Source organism: Diplotaxodon limnothrissa, linkage group LG3, assembly GCF_057381915.1.
Source record: "Diplotaxodon limnothrissa isolate DT_005_m linkage group LG3, D_limnothrissa_male_GT1.1, whole genome shotgun sequence".
NCBI classification, from domain to species: Eukaryota; Metazoa; Chordata; class Actinopteri; order Cichliformes; family Cichlidae; genus Diplotaxodon; species Diplotaxodon limnothrissa.
Window position 1 is genome coordinate 13797746 of NC_140598.1, and position 15644 is coordinate 13813389.

General features: G+C 43.6%; 2 protein-coding genes across 4 annotated transcripts in view; both read right to left on the bottom strand.

The window, feature by feature from the left end:
* The window catches only part of LOC146634600 (protein NLRC3-like), a 720577-nt gene that overhangs the window by 258150 nt on the left and 446783 nt on the right, over nt 1-15644 (bottom strand). The gene's annotated exons all lie outside the window — the stretch shown is intronic.
* The window catches only part of LOC146634607 (protein NLRC3-like), a 73573-nt gene that overhangs the window by 51861 nt on the left and 6068 nt on the right, over nt 1-15644 (bottom strand). The window contains exons 6-7 of one of the 2 annotated variants that reach the window (XM_085378046.1): nt 13823-15614; nt 12132-12312 (exon numbers count right to left, since the gene is read on the bottom strand). The exons of the other annotated variant lie outside the window; for it this stretch is intronic. Coding sequence (XP_085234172.1) covers nt 12132-12312; nt 13823-15614 — 1973 coding nt within the window. Of the gene's footprint in view, nt 1-12131; nt 12313-13822; nt 15615-15644 lie in introns of those variants that run through there. 2 annotated transcript variants of the gene reach the window in all.

Consider the following 15644-nt stretch of genomic DNA (forward strand, 5'->3'; position numbering starts at 1 on the left):
CACAGCTGATCTTTGACAAACCACAGTCGACCAATCTGTATAAAGAATGAAAGATGTAAGTTTATTAGACAAAGTGTGAGCTTGAAATCATTCAGTGTTTCATCATCTGTTCAGAGCTGAAGAAGGTTCAGAATGTAGAAGTTTAGAAAATGGAAACTCCAAACAGCTGAAGCCAACAGGAAGCAGCTTCAAACAGGAAACTGTGCAGAGTTTCAGACTATATGTCCTGATGCAGCCAGTTGGATTTTGGAGATTTGAATCTCTGTTCTGTGACTAAGTCCTTGAATCATTTCTTCCAGTTGGTCCAACAAGACAGACTAAGTGTTGGACATGTGTTGTGGCTCCATTAGGGGAGCTTCTAAATGTGATGTGATGGCCCCTCTGGGTCTGTCAGGTCACAGGACTGAAGAGAGCTCAAACTGGGCACACAGTTGTTCCAGTCTGGACCAAAGACTCTATACTGGGACTGAGGGACTGCTTTGACTGCACCCACTGGGACTTTTTAAAGGCTCATGTTCTCACTTAGATCATCGATTTCTACTTACATTTCTTTCTGGGAAAAATGGGGATTACTTTGGAAACAGGAAGTATTTTCCCCAATAAGCAGCCCTGGATTAGTAAATCACTCCAACATGTTCTCAGGCAGAAGAAGCTGTCTTGTTATGAGGGAGAGAAGAAAAAGATTGAGGCACAGAAACTTGTTGAAAGAGAGATAAAGCAGCTAAAATCAGGTGTAAAAGTAAAGCAGAGGATGAGCTGAATAAAGGACACTCAAGGCTGGCTTGGAAAGGAATGAAGTCCATGGTGGGGATGCAGAACAAGGAGCAAAGATGAATGTGATGCTGAATCAGCAGAAGACTTGGACTCATTTGATTCCAGCTTTGATATCGTTGATTTCAATGAAGAGCTTTGTGATTGTAGCAAAGGGCTGGTAGCTCTGAGAGTCCCACTGATGAGGTGTTTGTGTGGAAATCTCTTAGTGGGACCAAAGAGAGAAAAAGCCCTGGTCCTGATGCTGTGGGAGGGAAATGATTGAAGTGTGCTGTGAGGAACTGACTGGGAGATTTTCACACATTTTCCAGTCCTCCTTGGAACAACAGGAAGTTCCCAGCATATGGAAACAAAGGTTAAGTGTCCTATGGCACTCAGTGATGATGGTGCTGTGGCCCCACCACCTCCACCTCTTTGTAAAGGAACTAACTGTAATCTGAAGCTTCAAATGGAACTAAGACTTCCTCCACTCGGTGGCAGTGTCTGATGAGAAAGTATTAGTGGAGCTGGCCTGGAGTCAGAAACAGGAAGATGCAGGATTTGGGCTGAAATGGGGAAAAGTGGTTCGCACTAGTGCCTTAAAGCAAGAAGGTTGTAGGTTGAAGCTTGTTGGCCTTTCTGTGGAGGTTGGATGTTCTCCCACAGTCCAATGAAATGCTGCTTAGGTTCATTGGTGCTTCTAAATTGGCTGTAGGTGTGGATGTGAGAGAGTGCTTCTCTGTCTCTCTCTGTTGGCCCTGTGATGGACTGCTCACCTGTGCAGGTGGACCACGCCTCTTGCCCTATGACAGCTAGGGCACAGGCTGCAGCCCTGTGAGCCTAAGCTGAATAAACAGTTAGCAAAAATGATCCATAGATGGCCTGAAATCCCCCAGTTAGCAGTTTGGTAGATAGCTATGACATGCTAATCCCATCCAGCAGCTGTATTCTACCTGTAAGCTGATCCCTGCTGAGCCAAAGCACTTTTTCATATACAAATTACAACCTTTAATAGAAACCTATTGGTCAGCATCTTATTAGCCTGCTGTTAGCTTCATTCCACAGAAAACTGAGAGAAACTAACAGAGTTGATAAAGAATAAAGAGAAATGTGCTGATTTAAAGCCTTTGAAGTGCTTCAGATGATCTCTGTCCACTTCTGTCCACTCATTCATTCATGTAAGCTTTCTAATGCAGCTTTGATCTTCACAGTCTGCTTCATGAAACTCATTCTAACCCTGAATGTCAGAGTGTTCCTCCTTCTCTTTCCCATCATTCATGCTGGCAGTGGAGGAGATTTGGATGTTGGACTGTGTTTTGGATGATGTATGTTTGTGTTGGACTGCTGTCTGTAAAGCAAACGCACATTTTGCTTTGGATTTCAGTGTCAGACAGACTTTAAGGTGGAATGAAGAGTTGGAGAGTTTCACAGTGAATTATCCAGTGGAGGATTTTTCTTCTTCTTTGAAGGTTTGAAATGTGAACATTGTTCTGCTGCAGTCAATGGACTAAACCAGAGAAGAAGAAAACAGACTTTACCATGAAGATCCTCAGTGTGGATCAGTATAATATCAGCCTGATGTCTGCAGTTTAGTGTCAGCACAACTTTCACATCATATTCATCTCAGCACAACTAAAACATGCTTACTGACCCCAGAGTTTCAAGTCCACATCCTGGACTCTCCAGGAAACCACACAGATGCTTCACTCCTGAATCCTGCAGCTTGTTGTTCCAGCTCAGCTCCAGCTGTCTCAGATGGGAGGGGTTGGACTTCAGTGCTGCTGCCAGATAATCACAGCTGATCTCTGACAAACCACAGCCCCACAATCTGTATAAAGAATGAAAGATGTAAGTTTATTAGACAAAGTGTGAGCTTGAAATCATTCAGTGTTTCATCATCTGTTCAGAGCTGAAGAAGGTTCAGAATGTAGAAGTTTAGAAAATGGAAACTCCAAACAGCTGAAGCCAACAGGAAGCAGCTTCAAACAAACACAACAAGAGAAAAAATTCTGAATGTTTCACATTAAAGTCGTACATTTATCATAAAAACAGGACAAAGACTTGAAAAAGTCGTGTTTTTCCTTCCAGGAACCACAAGGCTTCACTTTTAAAGGTGAAGTGTGAAAGAAATGGACATATTTGAAGTCCAACACCTTTTTCCAGTCACATTATTAAAGCAGACAAACTACAAGCTCATTTTCATTCCAACAAGTCATCTTCTGACCTGGACTAACAACACTGGTCTCTATGTGCAGCTGGCTGTGAGACCAGTGCTCAGGGAGCGTCTACAAAGTGCAACACTGAAAGAACATCACACACTCATTTGCTTCCATCATCCAACCTGAAGAGGAAACAGAGACGCCTCCCCTTCAAAGTAAAAGCTGCTCCTTTTGGACACAGTATCAAAGAAAGTCTACAGTATAACATAGAAAAGACAGAACAAAGTTTTGGTTGTTTTTAAATTGTGCAGAAATGAAACTACACTAAGCTCAATTATGTGACAGACATTTCATCCCATGTCAGTTTGGCCTCATCCTGGGCCGGATTATCCAGCACACACTCTGACCACAGGCCCAGGGGCCACGCACAGCTGGGCTCCATCCAAGAGACAGGAAACAAACCAACACAATAATAAAAAGCACCATGTGATCTTCTTACATCTTCAAGACAAACATAGTAAAAACATGAGCATATTTGTTTCCTGATAAAATGATGTGACAGGTAGAACAGAGTAAAGTGGTGGTGTTACTGTTAAGTCTAATTGTTGAATGTTGCCATTGTGTTTCTTAAATTTGTACAGTCTTAGTTCAAGCAGTAGGATCAAAGCCATTCCTTTGATCCTGGCCACCTCTCCAACCACTCTGTGCTGGGGGAGGTTTTATTGTAGATACATCCTATCTGAAAGATCTGTTTCTTTTGATGTAAGCTTCCTGGGTTTATGACCCTTTGGTCAGCAGGAGGTAACACACACACACACACACACACACACACACACACACACACACTTACATACAGTGCCTTGTCTATGTAACCAAAGGGGGGTTGCAAGGGGAGGTGCTTTGTAAACTATTGTTTGAAGATTGTCAATAAAAGGCAGCGAGAGGAGGCCACCATTGGGGTCATTGTCGTGCTGGACACAGACGAGGCCTCCCTTGCGCAAGTAATGGATCGATCGACTGTCTTGTTTTCTTCATGATGAATAAGTCTCTAGAATTAGCGGGGTTTGTGGAAACACAGACCCAACATTTATTTGGTCCTTCGGAGCCGGAGCCTAACACATTGCATCCACCGAGGAGAGGGAGAGGACGCCACAGCAACGTCTGGGATGATTGACGTAAAGCCCTGATGTTTTTGGCTTGCCACCAGGCCGGGAAGTTTGCTCCTGACCTCCCCTCGGGATGGATGACGATTGACGGGATCCAGAGGCTCTTCCCATGAACGTAAACAAACAGTGAGTACAGAAGGCCTTAGAGAGCGGCTATGGGCTGTGCGTTAAACGTGTCCGGGAGCGCGCTAGCCGCGTGAGAGAGACGCAGGCTTCTCCGCCATTTGGGGCGTAGAGAGTTCTCCGCCATTTGGGGCGTGGAGATAACCTAGGTTCGGCGTCTCCGCCGTGAAGGAGTCCGGAATCTCCGCCATTTGGGGCGTTAGAGAGTGTCCGAAGGTTGAATTCTCCGCCATATGGGGCGTTAGAGAGTTTTCAACAGAGAGCGCTAGCTGTGCGTGCAGACGCAAGCGATAGGCCTATGTTGTGTGTGTGTGCGGGCCAGACGTGGTCTGCGTGAGTGTGGCTGATTGTTAATGGAGAATAAAATGTGTAAGTCTGCCTTAGAAGGAGATTTAAAATTTATGGAGAAATTTTTACCAGGCAGTACGCAGTATGTAGGTTGTTGGCGTAAGAAATGTGGATTTGAAGGGACATTAGTGGAAGTTCAGTGTAAAATGCTGGTAGAAAGAATAGCTGTAAGTGTAGCTGGTAAAACAGGTAAAGCGAAGCAGAGGAAGGAATTGCAGTTAGCAATTGCTAAGTTGTGGCTGGAGCAGGTTCAGAAGAGGAGAGAAGCAAGAATGTTAGCAGAAAGTAGAGCCAGAGAAGAGCGTGAGAGAGCAGAGGCTGAGTATGGAGAGACATTGGGAGAAGCATTGAGTCCAAGACAGACTGGGCAGGGTAGGAAACAGAAAGTAAAGTTAGTGAACACAAACGTTACAACTACATATCCATCCCTGACACAAAACAAACAAACAAACAAAAAAAACATATGGTGTTTCTGTAACAGAGTGTGAAGATGAAGAAAGTTTTTCTCCTGATCCAGTCCGTGAGTGTGTCTGACGTCATGGTGTGTGTGAAAGGTATCCAGCTGGGGCAGACGTGATTCTGCAGGTCACCTGCCCAGTGGACAAAAAGAAATAAAATAGTTGTGTGGATGAATGATAGCACGAAGAGTGTTTGGTGTTTCTAAGTCTGAAACAGCTGTAATGCTATTTTCTGTTTTGGAGAAAAGTACAGTTAAAGAAAAAAAAACAGAGAGAGATGTGTGTTGTTTTAAGCAGTGATGAGAATAATGAAAGTGTGATGAGAGAAGAACACAAAAACATACTGAAAATGCATTAACTATACTAACCCTACATGCATTTACACATAAATGATACTCATGAAGACCAGACAGCATCTTAAGCATGAGATTCTGTTTGTCATCTTGTCCAAGTCACTAGTAAGATGAAAGTGATACATAGACTAGTGGACTGAATATTATAGGAGGACAGATGGTTGCATCATAGAGGAGAAAGCAGAATGCTGATGAGAGGTCTTAAATGAGTGAGCTGAGTGAGCTGATTGTGAGTTTCTGGTGTGTGAAGAAGTTTTACCATGGCACACATTTAGTTACATGAGAACTAAAACTTATTATGTGCTAAGACAACAGGGTTATGCTGTATGTTGTGTGTATGGCTGATTGGATGAATGTTTGAGATTAAACTGGCTGTTTGATTTGTCTTTTGTTATTTAAGTTGAGCCTGCCAATTGGGTTGTGACGATTTATCCCCCTGGCATGAAGAACACGTGTCATGACTTAAACAAGGCCTTTCTTTCCTTTGATTTCCTTTATTTTCTTTCTTTTATTTTGTTACTTTCATGGTGCACTGAAAGTTTTGTTTGATGATCTCTGTTTGAGCACGATCAGAATCGAAGCGTCGTCGAGAAAACTGTTGCAAAGTGAGCTTCTCCAAAATTAAAATGGGCTCAGGAGAAATCCACTTATTTGAGACAAGTTCCTGTCCAAAAGGATTCAGCGAGAAAATCCAGTCTAAATTATTTTTCTTTTTGAAATGACGTTGTTTTGCTGAGCGTGGAAACGGATGCGACGATAATTTCCACAATTAGCAAAAGAAGGAATCACTGAGTGAATGAGTAAGAGTTTTAAAATAAATGGGAAACTGACAAAAGCTGACAAGACTGACTGACTTAACACCATTGTGTGAAGTCAACCCCCACCTGACAAAGGTGTGGATGTGTCTCTGTGTGTGTCTCTGTTGCAGGAGCAGAAGGAGACCACAGGAGGAAACTTGGGTCACATGACTATGTGAACTCTGAAAATTTAACCTTTTTAGTTTAAATTCTATGTCTGTGAATTTACCATGTGTGTGTCATTCACTACCTTGTGTTGCTCACAGAGATTACTGTGAGAAAGTGTGTACACACCTGCGCAGCGCTAACATTTACATTTCTCTTTACAGCAGATGGTTAATCATGTGATTTGATCATGTGGTTTACAGCAGGACACAACTTAATGATGTTTCTCTACCACAGGATTACTGAGATTTTGTATGAAGAGAACTGTAGTTACAGGCTATATGTTGATGATGAAATTACACTGTGTTTTTGAGAGAATGTTACAGGGAAGAAATGAATGCAGTGTGAGACATACTGTGATGAGACCATTGTTACTTTTTCCACAGCGAGTGTTAACTTTATGACTTTTCACAGCTCCTCTGGAATCTGGATGGCCGACACCTGACAACCGGGATGAACCTTGTGTTTGGCTAATGTTGTTTTTCTTTAAGAGTGCTTGTAAAGGATTCAGCACAGACAGACGAGTGACAATTGAACAGATGTGCAGTGGTTACAGAATAGTTACATCGGGGCCCATTATCTGACCACACTGTTGGGCTCATGGTGAGTAACAAACTTAAGGGACGTCACTGATTACAATGTGGAATGACGGTGAGATGTTAAATAATTTGGAACAAATTATGGGGAAAAGTAGGAGTTTAATGAGTTTAGAATAAACCTGCAATGATACTTGTCTCTGTGATGCTGAATACTTTATTACTCTTATGATCTATAGTTGGTTGCAAATGTGAAGTTGTTTTAATTTTAAGACTTTGTCTTCTAGGATACAGGAGCTGGGAGCTAAACAAGCTGAACATTTCAATGCTGACTAATGTTTTTACACAGGGTTACAGCTTGGAGTGAAGCTGCTCCAAGGGACAAACCTTGGAGATTGTTTTAGGGAGACTGTGCAACACTCTTGTACATGTCTCATTGGGGAGTTGACACATGGCGAAAGCCGTGTGGCGAGAGGAGTGTCATTTTTTAATTTGTAGATATCGTGAGGTGCCATGACGAGAAGGAGTGACTGAGAGGATCGTCCACAAGATGGAAGCTGAGGCCAGGAGAGAGTTTTCAGGAGGATCGGAGATCACCTTCAGCACAGAGAGCTGTGTTACTGGTCTTCCAAAGGATCGTCACGAGGAGACTTTGCACAGCAAATCTTAAATAAGATGAAAGAGTTTCGACGTTGACGTTAAGGAAGACAACTAAGCTGTTTGCGTGTCGAGGAGCCTGTGCCATCACCAGGGAAGTCTCAAATGTCCCAGGAATGGGTGGACCAAAGACCAGCTTTCCAGAGTCATTATTTTGTTTTAGGAGTTTTATTTTTCATTTTGTTAGACATGGCACAGTTGAAAGTAAAAGAAGACCACTCTAATTTGTCATGTGTTGTCATATTTTGATATATTTGATTACTTTTCATTGGTTATATTATATCGGGTAAAAATCACCCGGCATTAGTGATCGTGTTACTATTTATAGCGATAGTGTTCTAGGGTTAAATCTTCAGCAGCGTTGGAAAATGGAACCTGAGGGAGCGTGCCAAGCTCCAGAAAGTGACAGCGCAGAGGAGGTCCAGCGATGGACTTGTGGTTCTGTGAACAGCACAAATGCCAGGTGACTGTAAAATAACTAACAGCACTTTTTCCACAAGTGAAGCCAGTAACTTACTATCCTAAAAGATTAGCTCTAGTTGCTCGTGCTTTACCTCCATGCGTGAGATCAGTATGTGCAGCAGTTTAAGCTGTACAATGTTTCAATAGTTTATTTCACCTTTTGACATTGTTAGTTCCACACGAGGTAGATGTCTACTACTGCAGACTAAACTTACATTTCTGACACCTACAAGACACTTGTCTTTAATGTTACTCTCACAACCACACATATTACCATAAAGTGGTGCACAATTCTGAATCTGTCCAACCCTTTTTGCCAACGGAGGAGGGCACTTCTCATGAGTGTAGAGAGCGCGAGGAGAAGAAGTGTAAGCTGAGGGATGACTTAATAGATGTGCCACTCGTTGAGGGAAAGGTTTGGTTTGCTGATGGTTTGAGTTTTACAACAGCAGAGGGACAGACTAGAACACGTTTTACTGTAGCAGACAGTGAGAGAGAGAGTTATCTATGTAGGACAACTAGCATGTTTCATATTTGCTTGAGCAGCAGAGATGCTAGCTTTAACGGAAGTGTGTAAAGCTGTAGAGAGACAATATACACTGATAGGCAGTATACATTTGCTACTGTACATTTCTTTGTAGTGCAGTGAGTGAGACGAGGTGTGACAACCTCTACAGGGAAACCTGCAGAACACACCAAACTTTTGCAAAATCTGCTGGAGGCAGTGTTATTAACCAGTAGAATTGCCGTTTGTAAATGTGCAGCACACATGTGAGGGAAAGATCCAGTTGCATTAGGGAAAGTTTTTGCAGATAAGATCACAAAAGAAGCAGCTGTAGTTAAACATGGTGTTAACCTTTTATCAGTACAGCATCAGCAGACATGCAGGCCCACTCACCTACAGCAGGAAAACAGTTGTGACTTACAGAGGGAGCAAGCTTGCAGGATGATTTTTTATCTGTGTGATAAACCAGTACTGCCTGATAATTTGTATAAGACTGCTGCTATTTTGAGCCATTGGCTTTGCCATGTCTCAAACAGGAGGGAAATGAGCAGTCGTTATACTCATTCTAGGATTATTAAATACTTTAAAAAAAAAAAAACTTTTGCAGGCAGAGAGAACTAATGGAACAGTAAAGTTAAGATTTAGGAAGACAGGCAGGACATGGTTAGACTGTATAGAATAAGTACATGAGGATTACTCCAACAGAGAATGGTCTGACTCTTTGAGATTACACATGTTAGAGCATTTAGAGTTCCAGTCTTCTGTAGTGATGATAGAAAAGCAGAAGAGAGAGCGTATTAGCAGATTAGATGCTTGAAAATGTTTAAAAGTAAAGTAGTCATGAGAACAAATGATCTGCCAGATGATTCTGTTTCTCCGCAGGAGCAGAGTCTGAAGTCTGGAGATTGGATGTTGATAAGGCCATGGAGAGGAAGTGCTGGTCCAGTCCATGGTGGGAAGGTCCATATCGGATGCTGCTGATGACGACCACAGCAGTGAAGATTGCTGGAAGGAACACTTGGATATATCAAGCGCACTGCAAGAAGGTGACACACATCCAGGCCAGCTCGGAGTAAGTGGCAGGAAGACCGGGAACAAAGGGGGGGGGAAAGCCTCCAGGGCCCCTCGTCTCAATCCGGTGAAGAAACCAACTGAGCCACAGGTACTCATCAGAATGGCTGGGAATGTGCTGTGCATCTTCTTGTGCCTGTGGACCCTGAGTGGGATGACAGGGAGCGCACTGGAACAGAGCAAACCACACCCAGTACCAGCATGGGTTTTCAACAACTACTGGTGGCAGTTTAAGAACACAACCGCTCACATAAAGAATGAGACCAATGGTTATGCTTGTGATGCCACTGGCTACACATTCTTCTGGACTGTGGCCCTATAGCATCACTGAGAGCGAGGCAGTTTGTCTGGTTGCTTTAGCAACACATCCGGGAACACTGCCAACTTTTCAACTGCTCTGAACCTGAATGGAAGGTTGATTCACCAGTAGCTGGGAAGGTGAACTGCTCTGGTGAGACAGACCTGCTCGTCTGACTCAAAGAATATGACTTGCTGCAGGACATTGAACAGCTAAACGAACTGGAAACAGGCCAATTGCCTATGTGTATGAAGGACAATGGATTAGCCCAAGTTGGAGATCAACCATGGAACATGGCAACATCACCTATTCTTTTGTCTTCTGCAAGAAGGATGTAAACAGAGAAGCCTTTTGTCTACATTACATCATGAACACTTGAGGTTTCGAGCCAAGAAGTTCAAAACAGCTTGATCCAATTTCCTTTACAAAGCTTTTTCTGTGGTGACAACAGGACAGGAGAAGAGTTGTAAATGCAGATAATTCACCAGTTGAATCTAACCCCCACAGGATGCCTACAGTGAAAAGATTTGGGGGGTTGATAGGAGTCATAAAGAAGGGTGTTGACCAGGCTGCAGCTTTGAAGTTAGCTGAGAGCCATATGGACAAACAATAAAGTCAACTGATGCGTTTAAATACCTATGTCTGTATACAGTTGGATTGTAGTGACATATGATTTTTGAGAATGATGATTCTTCTTGTTTGACCTTTGACATTCAGTTGTTTACTTGAAGAAATACATAATGAATTGCACGACAGGAGTAGATCCGCCACAAGGCTGGATAGCTTGGTTACCGTCTGGTCCTTGGTGGCATCTTCTTTTGAAAAAATTAATTCCTGTTTTTGGACTGTTGATACTGATTTGCTTATGTATAGGATGTAGTTTACTGTGTATGAATGAAATCTATACTGACACTGTCCAAACAAAGGGTGCATAAGTTGAAATTTAAGAACAATGACAAAAAGGAGGGAAATGTTAAGTCTAATTGTTGAATGTTGCCATTGTGTTTCTTAAATTTGTACAGTCTTAGTTCAAGCAGTAGGATCAAAGCCATTCCTTTGATCCTGACCACCTTTCCAGCCACTCTGTGCTGGGGGAGGTTTTATTGTAGATACATCCTATCTGAAAGATCTGTTTCTTTTGATGTAAACTTCCTGGGTTTATGACCCTTTGGTCAGCAGGAGGTAACACACACACACACACACACACACACACACACACACACACACACACAGTGCCTTGTCTATGTAACCAAAGGGGGGTTGCAAGGGGAGGTGCTTTGTAAACTATTGTTTGAGGATTGTCAATAAAAGGCAGCGAGAGGAGGCCACCATTGGGGTCATTGTCGTGCTGGACACAGACGAGGCCTCCCTTGCGCAAGTAATGGATCGATCGACTGTCTTGTTTTCTTCATGATGAATAAGTCTCTAGAATTAGCGGGGCTTGTGGAAACACAGACCCAACAGTTACAGCCTTTCTCCCCTCTGCTGCCGAGGCTGTTAGTCTCTCCCAAACTCAGCTACAGGACTTCCAAATGAATGAAAGCAGCAGAAGTGGCTTTACAAATGAAAGAGGAAGAGGAGAAGAAGAGGAGAGGGAGGCCACCCTGACCATCACTCCAGCTGAAAACATCACACTTCCATTAAAGTTGGTGAGAAAATGTTGAGCAGGATGAGCTGCTGGCTAATCTGGAGGCTGTAGCAGCAGCTCACAGTCACAGTGGATTTCCACTCATGAAAAAGCTCTGGCTGCTTCATTTCTCATCTCATATCAGAGACTTTAATGCTTCACTGAAGCTGTACTGTGATGCTTCCATATCCCAGTGAGGCCTCCATAATGATTTCAGCTGTTCTGTACACACACTGTGTGCCCTGTATGGCTCAAAGTCTCTGCAGCCTGTTTTTATCTGCTATCATCAGATCTTCATCATCCTCATTCACATCCCTCACACACTCTACAGCCTCATCAGCACTGACTTCATCTTCACTGACTGATGGAGCACAACATGAACCTGTGGAGGCTGAAACACTGTCCTGTCAAACATCTCCCCGTCACCACTCCACTTCTGTCAGCCTTTAAATGAACCCTGCTCAAGTCTGTCACTTCTGTTTGGAGCCAAAAGGAAAAACTGTTGTTCAGTCGTTTGGAAAGACAACATTTCTGAAAGCACTCAAACTTCTTCACATTTGTCTTCAGACACATCCTGAACATTTAGGAACTAAAGAAAGTTTCAAACATCAAAGACATGAAATATAGAAAAACAACAACAGCCGCAGTCAGTGAACTCACCTCAGAGTCTCCAGTCGACAGTTTGGACTCTCCAGTCCAGCACACAGAAGCTTCACTGCTGAATCCTGCAGCTTGTAGTTTCTACTCATGTCCAGCTCTGTCAGATGGGAGGGGTTGGACTTCAGAGCTGAGGCCACAACTTCACAGTGAGACTCTGAGAGTCCACACCGAGTCAGTCTGTGATGATAGAAAATATAAAATGTGTTATTATAAAAGCAGAAAATCTGCATTATAAACACAGACTGAATGTATATGAAGACAAAACAGAGTGAGGTCATAATCTGATGAATCTGCTCTTCACATCTGTGCTTCAGCTCCTCTTACGGTGTTTGACATGACACAACGATTGAGTCTCTCTCAGACCTGCAGACTTTTAATGAGAATCTTTGTTTGGCTTTAATCTGCAGATGAAGGAGGAAGATGGTGTCACATTTAGGCTTCCATAATGTCCACAGTCTGTCACTGAGATCTGATCCAGAGTCAGAGTGAAGACACACATTTGGACTGTTTCCTGTTTTGACTCCAGAACATTTTGAATGAGTTCAGCTCAGTGAAGAGTTCCAGCTGGAAAGATGATCTCTGTTTGCTACCTGCTGTCAGGTACGACTGTTCACGTCCACACGCAGGAAAAACCTGCTGACTGTTACCAAACAGAGCAGAAATCTCATCACTGGACAATAATGATGAATGAACTCAGAGCTGCTGATATCAGATCTGATTTCAGGGGAACTAAACACAGAAATGATTGGCTCATTTTAGCTTTCTGAGCCATTATCTGCTGGTGTGTCGCTAGTTGGCAGAAAATGATTTGTATTCCTGTTCAGGGCTTCAGTGTTTATGAGTCCAGATCCAGGTGACAGCAAGTCAAAATGATGTTACCTGTCTGTGTCCAGCAGGAGCCTGTATTCACTTTGAATATTGTTATAACCTGACATGGATCAGTTTGTCTTTGATTGGTTTGTAAATGTCACTGTTTCCATTGGACCTGAGTGACGTACAAAGACAGAGAGGGAGAGAAAGGAGAGAGAGGATGGAGACAGCAAAGAGAGAGCAAACACAAACAGGTGAGAGTGGACAGGTGACCAAGGTCAGCAACCAATCAGAGAGCTTCTGTTTGACCCACAGTCACTGATGATGACTGCACATAACCAAGCAGTGTGTTACTCTGATATCAAATATGGATCCTGCTCTTATAATAATGATCATCAGATGATATTATTGTGTTATTTTGTAGCTGAATACAATGTTTGTGTGATTATCAGTGAAAGAAGCAGTGAGGAGGATGGAGAGAGAGAGAGGACAGAGGGTGAAGTTAGAAACACTAAAAGGATTTTTCATGGATTTCATGGATGATTTGAGTGATTTCCAGCAGGACACTTAAACATGTCAGTGGACGTCCTAAAGAACATATTCACTGATATGAAACGTGTCATTGAACAGGATTAATATCAGTGGAAACATGGTGGAAACAGCTGTGACTGCATGGATGTGACACACTTCAAATCTGTTCTCCACTCTTGGATTTGGGATCCATGGAGTTGCTGCTGAGTCTGTACAATAAAGGAATGGTGTGGAAGGTTGCAGCGTACGGACACAAACACTTTGTGGTTACAATCTGATTTTATTTTCAAAATTAAACTACTAACCTACACTGATCAATGATGTTAATGATCACATCTGGACTCACCCAGCCTTTCTGCAGTTCCTCACAGCTGGAATCAGTCTCTGTCGTCCCCGCTCTGATGTGTTGTACTTCTGCAGGTCCAACTCATCCAGAACCTCCTCTGACATCTGCAGCATGAAGGCCAGAGCTGAGCACTGGATCTCAGAGAGTTTCTTCTCTGATCTGTTCTCTGACTTCAGGAACTCTTGGATCTCCTGATGTACTGAGAGGTCGTTCATCTCCATCAGACAGTGGAAGATGTTGATGCTTCTGTCAGGAGAGATTTCATCACTGTTCATCTCCTTCAGGTTGTTGATGACTCTCTGGATGGTTCCTGGACTGATCTCTGTCTGACCCAGCAGACCTACTAAGAGTCTCTGGTTGGACTCCAGACAGAGGCCATGAAGGAAGCGAACAAACAGGTCCAGGTGGCCATTTTTACTCTGGAGGGATTTCTCCATGGCTCTGTTCAGGAAATCATCCAGAGAGGACTTGTTGTATTTTTTTCCCAAAAAGTTCTTCAGCACCTTTGTCTTCCTGTTGGTGTGACAGTGGAACTTGTAGACAGCAGCCAGAAACTCCTGAATGCTCAGATGAACAAAGCAGTAGACTGGTTTCTGGAAGATCACACACTCTCTTTTGAAGATCTCTGTACAAACTCCTGAGTACACCGAGGCCTCTGTCACATCCAGACCACACTGCTCCAGGTCTTCTTGGTAGAACATGATGTTTCCTTTCTCCAGGTGTTCAAACGCCAGCCTCCCCAGCTTCAGAAGAACTTTCCTATCAGCCTTCGTCAGCTCCTGTGGACTCGTCTCACGTCCCTCATGGTACTTGTTCTTCTTCCTCTTTGTCTGAACCAGCAGGAAGTGTGAGTACATGTCAGTCAGGGTCTTGGGCAGCTCTCCTCTCTGGTCTGTAGTCAACATGTGCTCCAGAACTGTAGCAGTGATCCAGCAGAAGACTGGGATACTACACATGATGTGGAGGCTCCTGGATGTCTTCATGTGGGAGATGATTCTGCTGGACAGCTCTTCATCACTGAATCTCCTCCTGAAGTACTCCTCCTTCTGGGCGTCAGTGAAGCCTCGTACTTCTGTTAGCCTGTCAACACATGTAGGAGGGATCTGATTGGCTGCTGCGGGTCGGGAAGTTATCCAGACGAGAGCCGAGGGAAGCAGATTCCCCTGGATGAGGTTTGTCAGCAGCTGGCTGACTGATGACTTCTGTGTGACATCAGACAGCAGCTTCCTGTTGGTGAAATCCAATGAAAGTCTGCTTTCATCCAGGCCGTCAAAGATGAACAAAAGCTGAGAGACAGCCAGCTTCTCTGCTGTGACCTTCTGTAATGTTGGATGGAAAACATGGAGCAGCTCCAGAAGACTGTACTGCTCATCTCTGATCAGGTTCAGCTCCCTGAATGAAAGCAGAACCACCACACTGACATGTTGGTTCTCCAAGCCCTCTGCCCAGTCCAGAGTGAACTTCTGCACTGAGAAGGTTTTTCCAACACCAGCCACGCCGTTGGTCAGAACCACTCTGATGGGTCTCTGTTGGTCAGGTAAGGCTTTAAAGATGTCCTGGCACCTGATTGGAGCGTCATGGAGGGCGTCCATCTTGGAAGCTGTCTCCAGCTGCCTCACCTCATGTTGGGTATGAACTTCTTCACTCTGTCCCTCTGTGATGTAGAGCTCAGTGTAGATGGTGTTGAGGAGGGTTCTACTTCCTGTTTCATCACTTCCTTCAGTCACACGTTCACATCTCCTCCTCAGACTGATCTTATGTTCATCTAAAACCTCCTGCAGACCAACATCTGCTGAAAGAAAGAAAAACAATGAGACTAAAG